At 42.5% G+C, this 10704-nt stretch overlaps 1 protein-coding gene across 4 annotated transcripts in view; it reads right to left on the bottom strand.

The window, feature by feature from the left end:
* Nucleotides 1–2859: 2859 nt before the first annotated feature.
* Nucleotides 2860–10704, bottom strand: part of LOC126470581 (putative gamma-glutamylcyclotransferase CG2811) — a 40772-nt gene continuing 32927 nt past the window's right edge. For 2 of the 4 annotated variants that reach the window (XM_050098535.1, XM_050098536.1), the window contains one exon: nucleotides 2860–3333. In XM_050098535.1, coding sequence (XP_049954492.1) covers nucleotides 3025–3333 — 309 coding nt within the window. In that variant the 3' untranslated portion in view covers nucleotides 2860–3024. Of the gene's footprint in view, nucleotides 3334–4034; nucleotides 4309–10704 lie in introns of all 4 variants that reach the window. The other 2 variants (XR_007586250.1, XR_007586251.1) reach the window with 2 other exon arrangements.

The raw sequence follows: 10704 nt of genomic DNA, 5'->3' as shown, positions 1-10704 counted from the left end.
AAGCTTTCGAAACATGGTGCTACAGAAGAATGCTTAAGATTAGATGGGTAGATCACATAACTGATGAGGTGTTGAATAGGATTGGGGAGAAGAGAAGTTTGTGGCACAACTTGACCAGAAGAAGGGATCGGTTGGTAGGACATGTTCTGTGGCATCAAGGGATCACCAATTTAGTATTGGAGGGCAGCATAGAGGGTAAAAATTGTAAAGGGAGACCAAGAGATGAATACACCAAGCAGATTCAGAAGGATGTAGGTTGCAGTAGGTACTGGGAGATGAAGAAGCTTGCACAGGATAGAGTAGCATGGAGAGCTGCATCAAACCAGTCTCAGAACTGAAGACCATAACAACAAACTACGTCCCAGGAAAAATCAGCTGAAATTGCATGACAGATTCTTTATCATGAAAACACATTCTGTCATTTACAATCAGTTACCTGTGGAAGTTTACAGACTAATGTATCATTACATGTGGCGTAACACTGGCTACAATATTGGTGAACAACTTCAAAATGTGTCACTGAGGTGGCATTCAGCACCAATATTACAGAATGTGCACTAATGACATGTGATCAACTTGCTTTTTTTCACTGCATTTTGTAGTCATTCATACTGCTTTGCACATTTTATTAATAGTTCTCACTTGCATTTATAGCTAAGGTACCTGTATTGCATTTGGTTTCTAGAGGATGTGCCACTTAAAACCGGTATGCCTCACACCCGAGATTCAAGTAACAGTGAATTCGTTCAAAAAATAATGAATAGTAAAGTTAAAAAATATGTAGATATCTGTTTATAATGGATGCTGGAAGTGGTTGCCATGGGCATCCTGACATTGCTGATTTCGTGCGATGTTACCAGCAACACACTGTAATTTTGAGGGCATGATAATGTTAATTTCTCTAGAAATTTTCCATTTAAGACTGTCTATTGGGCAAAGACTGTTGGCGTACACTTTGCTTTTTAGTGTGCCTCAAAGGTAAATATCACACAATGTTATGTCTGGAGATCTTTGAGCCAGAGGCATTTACTGGCAAGTCTGTCTCCTGGGAACATGTTGGTGATGTGGGCCATACTTTGGTTAAATGTGTGCGCAGTTGCTCCATCTTATTGGAGTACTGCATACAGCTTCTCTACATCTGTTAACTGTGCATATAAAGAATTGAAGATGTCTAGATATCTGGTAATGTTTAAGATGTAACTGAAAAATATGGGGCCAATAAAATGCGTGCCGGACAAAGCACACCAAACACCTGTCTTCGCTTGGAGGAGAGGGTCTTCATGCAGAAGATGTGGGTTGTACTGCAACCAGTACCTGCAATTCTGGGAGTTTACATAGTGTGACAAATGAAACCAGACAACCTCTGACATGAAGTAAAGCAAAGGGTTCAAGTAACCATTAGCAGTTGACATTAACAGCCAGTTACAATAATGAACTCTCTTCCTGATTCTCAAATTTCAACTCTTGTATCACACTCACATTACAGCCTTTTTATTTCCTGTCATTTATTACACAATGTACGAGATAGACCAACGTGCTGTCATAACCTCCTTACCAACTTGCAGAGACTTCTCATAATGTCAATGTGAACTGTCTAGTTTCAGAGGTCCTCATCATCAGTCACCTATTCCTCTGTACATTCTGATGAGATAGACACCCCTCCATTTGTTGTACACATCTTTAATAGTGTTAGTTGTGGGAAGTTTGCTACCAGGATATTTTGCTTGAAACATTTCTTAACATTCCTGTCCTTATGTAACACCAATGCAAACTGAGCCGTTTCTGTAACTACTAACAATACAAGCTTCTCACAGGAACTGATGCACGAACACACAGCTGCACTCAACTTTCCGATAACATGCAGCGTAACCAAGTTTCGAGACAGTGTTGCCACTTCACAAGCTATTCAAGTGGAGATCATGAACCAGTACACGAGGCATTCCAGTTTTAAGTGGGGTGCCCTGTACGACGATACCTGGAGTGACATCAAGAGCACATTTGTAGAGTACTGCAGAGAAACAACATTCACCAGCAGACTGAGATGCACATAATGGTTTTGTAACCATGATTTCTTACAGATGTGTTTGCTGGAGTGCAAGTACTTTCCTTGCACGTAAGTAATCAAACATTATCTGTATGCTGCTTAGTACACCATCCACATGAGCTGCCTCCTTTTCACATTATGTGCCCACATTGTAAAAATATAGTGTCAAGAAAAGAAACCCTGCTAATACACTGATATTATTTCAGTATGGAGCCAGCTGATTTGATAACTGCAGTGTAACCAGTTGCAGCCTTTTCTGAAGGTCATATTCAGATTAACACAAAGAAGTTCCACCTGCAATTAATATCAGCATATCAGGTTATTGTTCTCAGTTGCAAGTTTCAAAAGGTTGGTACAAGCATAATGTATCAATCACTTGATACTTTCCCAGTAGATTTACGTTAGTCATGTTACTGTAACTATGGAATTAAGCAGCTGTTAACTGGACTGAAAATATACAGGGTGAGTCACCTAACATTACCGCTGGATTTATTTCGTAAACCTCATCAAATACTGACGAACCGATTCCACAGACCGAACGTGAGTAGAGGGGCTAGTGTACTAGCCCCTCTACTCATGTTCGGTCTGTGGAATCGGTTCGTCAGTATTTGATGTGGTTTACGAAATAAATCCAGCATTAACGTTAGGTGACTCACCCTGTATAATTGACATTTTATGCTCCTTCACTTTCACTGACACTACAGCTATCAGTTTCTGATTATCTTGTGCTGTGACCAGTTATTCCAGTAAGAGTGCTATATTCAACACTACTAAGGAAAGGTTTCATTTGCAGGCAACAAAAAATAAAATAAAAATAAATGTGCAGCCATTTTATTTCTCCCTCAGACTGTACTGAACACAGTTTACATGAAATTATAAATATAGACTACTTCCAGTTTTTAATCTGTACATAAAGCACACATTTTATTATGGCTATTGCAGTATGACCCCATGTCAATTTTTATGATCATCACAAAATATCATTCTTTGCAATGCAACTGATGCTTTAGTACAGTATAATCCACGTTCTTTTCCCTTCTCACATATGATTTCCCATGAGGTCCTTCAGAATGATATTCACTGAGAAATGAACTTCCAATATCTTTCTCCAGGTTTAGAATGAAGTAAATCCAGCATTTGAGAACTGGTTGCATTTCACTGCTCACTTCTTTTACATTAAGAATCCGTACATGGTCTTCCAACCTAGAGTACAAGTCTGGATGACTTTCTAAACCATCCAAAGCCTTCAGCATAGTATCATCAACTTCATAAACTTCACCAATAACATTCTGAAAAGAAAGCATAGACTGCTTAAATCTCATTCAGCACACACACACAAAAAACTTGTCTTTTTAAGTTGTTTAACTACAAAAAGGAAAGTAATACATAGCCTTTAATTTACAAATGTGATTAAATAACCTGAAAAAGTCAATTTGTGAATAAATTTGTCACGAAAACATGAACAACAGGCACAATGTGTTTAAATTACAATGTATCAGCTATGGACACTACAATTATTCAAGCTTAACAGTCATGAAGCACTTTAACAATAAATTCACAGTCACTGAGGACTTTATTGCAACTAACACACAATCCCAGAAACTACAGAAGCAGCAGGAATATGACAAAATCACACATTTAGACACGAGCTTATTAACTGTTAAAGGTATCCACATCACAGTGTACAAAAAAGTGAAAACTGAACAGTTTCAATAAATTGATCATGCACTGGTTAGTTATTAAACTGCTGCACATTTTCATCATACAGGCTTTTAGTGAAATTTTATTTCTGAGGTGCTTTTATCACGTAATAGTGACACCACCAGCTACTTATTTAGTAGGTATAGAATGTGCTTTACAATTTCTGGCAACTTTAGCATAGATAAAGAAGATCAGTGCAATGTTTTCTACAGAAGATGCAGTGCTACTTTAATTACAGGTTTTAGGAAGATTCATCCAGAATTCATAAATAGCTTCTGCAGTGTTTTACCTGCTGCTGGTGCCAATTCACAGCTTTACAGCAGGCTTCATGTATTCACTGTACAACCCAATTTGTGTAACTGACATTTTCACTTGCATAATGGTGTTTTCTTTTTTCTTTCAGAAACTGTCCTCAGGTTATCTGCTCTCAAAACAAGTCTCCTTCACTGTAGCAAAGACAGTCATTGTGCTCATGATATGTGTTACATAGCCAGAGCATCCATTTCTAGCCTTCCCTATTCATGCTGCTAAAATTTTGATTCACTCTTCCCTCTTCTGAAAATCTGAAAAACAGATTTTCAGTCAATCCTTGAATCACAGGACTGTAAAACGATAACACCAGTGCATGAAACATATTTCTTTCATGGTTTACAGTGATGCAAGTGCCAATGACTCAAGTTATAACCATATGCTAAGTATTATGCTTCTATAATCAAAGAGTCAACAGAGAATGTAACTTAATTTCTCTGGTGCTTTAATCACTTATGAGAGGAATACGGAAATACAGTCAACTTATGTTTAAAATAATTTAAGTGATATGAGTGAAACTCTCACTAAAAAATTTATCACTTTAGATACTGTCAAAGCATGCAAATAATGTATAAAATATACGAATATAATTATCTGGAAAAAAATCTGCTGCATAAGAAAATGTAAGAATTATCACTGAAACCAAAATTACCACGATCTCGAATACAAGTTCATACCTACAGGAAGACATGAACAAGTTGTTCTGAACAAGAGGAATGATTAGCTCACTTTGAACAGACTTCTTATTTTATATTGTCATAAAGGGACTCTCACTATCTCTCACTCTGTCTCACTGTCTGCGTGTGCGTGTGCGTGTGCGGGGGGGGGGGGGGGGGGGGGGGGGGTGGAGGGGTGGGGGGGTGGAGGGGTGGGGGGTGGAGGGGTGGGGGGGTGGAGGGGTGGGGGGGTGGAGGGGTGGGGGGGTGGAGGGGTGGGGGGGTGGAGGGGTGGGGGGGGTGGAGGGGTGGGGGGGTGGAGGGGTGGGGGGTGGAGGGGTGGGGGGGTGGAGGGGTGGGGGGTGGAGGGGTGGGGGGTGGAGGGGTGGGGGGTGGAGGGGTGGGGGGTGGAGGGGTGGGGGGGTGGAGGGGTGGGGGGGTGGAGGGGTGGGGGGGTGGAGGGGTGGGGGGGTGGAGGGGTGGGGGGGTGGAGGGGTGGGGGGGTGGGGGGGTGGAGGGGTGGGGGGGTGGAGGGGTGGGGGGGTGGAGGGGTGGGGGGGTGGAGGGGTGGGGGGGTGGAGGGGTGGGGGGGTGGAGGGGTGGGGGGGTGGAGGGGTGGGGGGGTGGAGGGGTGGGGGGGTGGAGGGGTGGGGGGGTGGAGGGGTGGGGGGGTGGAGGGGTGGGGGGGTGGAGGGGTGGGGGGGTGGAGGGGTGGGGGGGTGGGGGGGTGGGGGGGTGGGGGGGTGGAGGGGTGGGGGGGTGGAGGGGTGGGGGGGTGGAGGGGTGGAGGGGTGGGGGGGTGGAGGGGTGGAGGGGGTGGAGGGGGGGGGTTGTGCACATGTGAGTTTTATTGGCACTCAACATCAAGGTTGACAATGCCTTATTAAAACAAGGAGAAATTACTGGGATTATAATAATACAAATAAAAACTTAAGTGTTCATTTGTTCAAAATCTTATCTTCATCACTTGCTATGAAATTTTGACACAATGTTGCAGTCAAGTACATGTATGTTTTATATATCAATTTTTAAAATATGTATAATATATAAATAAATATGTAATACACAAAGAGGAAATAATATACCACAAATCTCAAAAAGTTCTTTACTGATTTACTTCAAATTTATACATATTACTATAATAAATGTATGGACACACGAAGGCTCTGTAGTTCTAAATGGTTCAAATGGCTCTGAGCACTATGGGACTCAACATCTTAGGTCATAAGTCCCCTAGAACTTATGAACTACTTAAACCTAACTAACCTAAGGACATCACACACATCCATGCCCGAGGCAGGATTTGAACCTGCGACCGTAGCGGTCGCGCGGTTCCAGACTGTAGTGCCTACAACCGCTTGGCCACCATGGCCGGCACTCTGTAGTTCTAAAAGGTCTAATATCTACAGATGTATGTCAAATATATAGTGGCGAAACGTTGTTAGCGAACAGCAAAGTTATATTTATGATTTATCGGCTTATGATTAGAATTCTACTACAAAATCAGAGAGAGAGAGAGAGAGAGAGAGAGAGAGAGAGAGAGAGAGAGAGAGAGAGAGAGAGAGAGAGAGAGAGAGAGAGAGAGGGGGGGGGGGGGTGAAGCAGGAAGAGAACATGGACAGAGAGTGGGGGATGGACAGACAGATGGATGGATTGATGGAGGAGTAGAAGTAGGTGGTGGTGGTTTGTTTTGTTTTGGGGCACAAAAAACAAATGGGGCCATACACGCCCAAGTCAAAACTATAGAAGACGAACACAGGGAGGAGGTGACTGACCATCTTCAGTACGCGATACCCAGATAAACCATGGTGCAGCAGGAAGGGTCTTTGAATCATTAGCCTCATTTTATTTACGTTTTGTAGAAGATGAGTGGGAAGACAATTGACTGATCATGAGGAAATCCCCCCATGATTTCCAGCGTCTCCAGTGGAACGCTCCTTCCAACTGGGGGCTCCTTTCACAAGGGGCGCACCTGCCTTAGGTGATTGTTCCCACCTCTGTAACACCCAATGGAGGGGCCAATTGGCAATTTGAGAAGGCTACAGCTCACGCAATCACCCCTCCTTGGGCCTGGCCTGTACCATCATCTTGGTTGGCTATATAAGTCCTTGAAGAAAACTGGCCTCCTGTACCACCTGCCTCCATTCTTCTCTGTCCACCGCCTTCCTTCTCCAGTTTCTTATTCCATCGCCTTTAAATCTTCTTCCATATTGTCCACCCACCTTTTCCCGGGTCTACCTCTTCTCCTCCTCCCGTCAGGTTTTTCCATGAACACTTTCGTGACATTCCGAGTTTCTGGCATTCTCTGTACATGTCCTGCCCATCTTATTCTTCCCATCTTAATTTTAACAACAATATCCATCTGTCCAAAAAGTTTTTGAAGTTCTACATTTGTCCGTACTCTCCAGCCATCTTCCTCTCTCACTGCTCGAAAAATCCTTCTCAGTATCTTTCTTTCCCATCTCAATAAACAGTTCTCTTCCTTTAACATCAATACCCAGCCTTCTGATCCATATATTACTACAGGTCTTGATATGGTCATGTATACTTTGATTTTTTATTCCTACTAACATTCCTGGAGTTAAATACATTCTGCAAGGCAAAATAGCAACAATTTCCACTTGCTATCCTTTCTTGAATTGCTACTGCTACTTTATTGTTCTGTTATTACAGAACCTAAATATTTAAATGTTTTCACTCTTTCATATTCTTTCCCATTCATTACTATTGAATTCTTTTGTCTGTTTATATTGGGCTGCCCCACATTTGCCACAAATGGTTTCTCCCTTACACACTGCAGTGGAGTCTAAAGTGCTGCAGCAGACTGGATTGTGTATATAAGACCTTTTCAAGTGAATGAATCATGCCCTAATGTGTTCTGGAAATATTGTGCTCTTAAGTGTAACAAAGACTTCCATTATTACTATTTTGTGATCTACTGTCTTCATCATATTCTGCATGTTACTCTCACATTCTTGAGCCCAACCACCAGTTCAGTTCTCCTTTTGGAAGGTCTATAATATTCCTGCATGAAAACTTCATTGATTGATTGGGGGGAGTTGGGGGTATGGCACTAAATGGTGAAGTTATCAGGCCCGCAATTCGAAAGTTACTTGCGTAAGATAGGTGTCCACTGAAAGTGGGCAGATTAAAAAAAAAAAAGGGTACGCAAAATCTAGAAAATGGAAAAACAGAGAAATAGAAGAGTGGTCTTTACATGGGTAGTGGTCATGGATACCAGATAAAAAAAAAACAAAAAAAAACAAAAAAAAAACAAACAAAAAAGCCCCAACCACAACCACCCTGTCCCTGCCCCTGCCCCAGGAGTGAAGCAGAACATTGCTACTGAAAATAAAAACCACTTTCACATAGGAAACTGAGCACCAGTTCAAACATCCATGAATTGTCTGCTAATATTAAAGATGAGGAATCTGGAAGGCTATACTCATTACGAAGGGCCACAAGAAGGGGGATATCAACCAATACACGGGATACCGTCAGTCTTGGATGGATGGAATATACATTTCACCTGTACACCACAAGTCACCATAAAATTAATGGCACATGGTACTTTTTATTGCAACACAGATTAACTACTTCACAGGAAGATGCCATCCAACTTTTACACAGATGGCTGCATAGAAGAACTAAATTAGGAATCTTATTTCCTGGTGTGTTTCTGGATTGATAATTGCAGCTCACCAACATCAACTCAAAAAGAGCATGGGACTTGTTCTAAGGCCCAGTACCCCGCCTCATGCCATCATGATGGACTGAAACTAAAATCTTCAAGTAAAAGAATATGCAGATCTGTACAGTCTCTAGCCCTAATGGGGACAGGAGAAACCACAGTTTCTATAAAATTACAGCAGACACACTCTGGTGCACCTCTCTCCCACCAAGTTTTCCCACTAAGAGATACCAAGTAATTAAGTAAATACTACGATCTGGTTTTAAGGTCACAAATGGAATTCAAAGTAAGCCTTTTATCCACTGTAATGCCTACAAATTTCAGAATCCATTAAATCAAGAGGAGAGGCACCCAAGTGCATCCAACGTATATGAAAAACACAATGAAAACAAAGTTGAAGTACACAATTTTTGTCTGTGGAAAACTTACTTCATTCTATGGAGTATCAGCTGAAGCTGGCAGAATTTAGTACCAAGACTAGAAGACAAACAGAAAATTGAGAACTCAGACATATACAAAGAACACTGAACAGGACACTCATACAAGAAAAATTCTACTAAAAGTGGTAACAAGAAGACCAACTTTGCCATATGCAGTCCCAAGCCCGGTTGAGAAAGAACGGGCGAGAACAGTAACACCTTGTGAAGAAAAAAGAAAGAAAAAAAAAAAAAAGCACATCACCCAGACCAGTTGAGAGTACCATGTAAAGCCAGGGATACCGTGTGAAGTGCTGAATGTCAGGGAAGGTGTAGATGAAGATAATCAGTATGGCAGGGGAGACAACACGGTCTACTGCCTTGTAGGAAGGATGTTGGGTCATTAAAGGCAATAGAAAAGAAACCTTTAATAAAAATTATCCATGTCTCCTGGTAGGGGGTTGGGGCAATGGGTCTGCACCCTGTCTCCTGAAAAAACACTAAACCCCCAGAAATATCAAAGTAAGTCACAGAACTGGACCCAATATAGGAGACAAACCAGTAAACAAAAACAAAATTGAAGTAGAGGAACAGAGAACATGTAAGATTAAACACTAAGAACTAAGAGGTCTTCGGGCGAACAGGTAAGTAAAAGATGGACATAATTGTCCTTATCAAGGCAAAGAAAGGGGCAGAATGTGAACAAATTGGAAAGCATACACTAATGTGATCAAAAGAATCCCGACACCTGACTGAAAATGACTTACAAGTTCGTGGTGTCCTCCATCAGTAATGCTGGAATTCAAAATCGTGTTGGCCCACCCTTAGCCTTGATGACAGCTTCCACTCTTGCATACCTATGTTCAATCAGGTGCTGTAAGGTTTCTTTGGGAATGGCAGCCCTTCCTTCATGGAGTACTGCACTGAGGAGAGGTATCAATGTTGGTCGGTGAGGCCTAGTACGAAGTCTGCATTCCAAAACATCCCGAACGTGTTCTATAAGATTCAGGTCAGGACTGTGCATGCCAGTCCATTACAGGGATGTTATTGTCAGGTAACCCCTCTGCCACATGCTGCGCATTACGAACAGGTGCTTGATTGTGTTGAAAGATGCAGTCGCCATTCCCGAATTGCTCTGCAACAGTGGGAAGCAAGAAAGTGCTTAAAACATCAATGTAGGCGTGTGCTGTGGTAGTGCCATGCAAAATAACAGGAGGTGCATGCCACCTCCATGAAAAACACGACCACACCGTAACACCACCACATCCGAATTTTACTGTTGGCACTACATACCCTGGCAGATGACATTCACCGGGCATTTGCCTTACCCACATCCTGCCATTGGATCTCCACATTGGGTACCGTGATTCGTCACTCCACACAACATTTTTCCACTGTTCAGTCGTCCCTTGTTTACGCTCCTTACAGCAAGTGAGGCGTTGTTTGGCATTTACCGGTGGGATGTGTGGCTGCTTGACCATGAAATCCAAGTTTTCTCACCCCCCACCTAACTGCCACAGTACTTGCAGAAGATCCTGATGCAGTTTGGAATTCGTGTGTGATGGTCTGGATAGATGTCTGCCTATTACACTTTACGACCCACTTCAACTGTTGGTGGTCTGTGTCAACAGATTAGGTCGGCCTGTACACTTGTGTACGTGTCCCTTCACGTTTCCACTTCAATATCACACCGGAAGCAGTGGACCTAAGGATGTTTCCAAGTGTGGAAATCTCGCATACAGACATACGACACATTTGATACAAGTGGCACCCAATCAACTGACCACATTTGAAGTCTGTGAGTACTGCAGAGCACCCCATTCTGCTCTCTCATGACGTCTAATGACTACTAAGCTTGCTGATATGGAGCATCTGGCAGTAGATGGC

Source organism: Schistocerca serialis, chromosome 3 (genome assembly GCF_023864345.2).
Source record: "Schistocerca serialis cubense isolate TAMUIC-IGC-003099 chromosome 3, iqSchSeri2.2, whole genome shotgun sequence".
Lineage (NCBI taxonomy): Eukaryota > Metazoa > Arthropoda > Insecta > Orthoptera > Acrididae > Schistocerca > Schistocerca serialis.
This window is presented reverse-complemented; position numbering and strand designations above follow the sequence as displayed.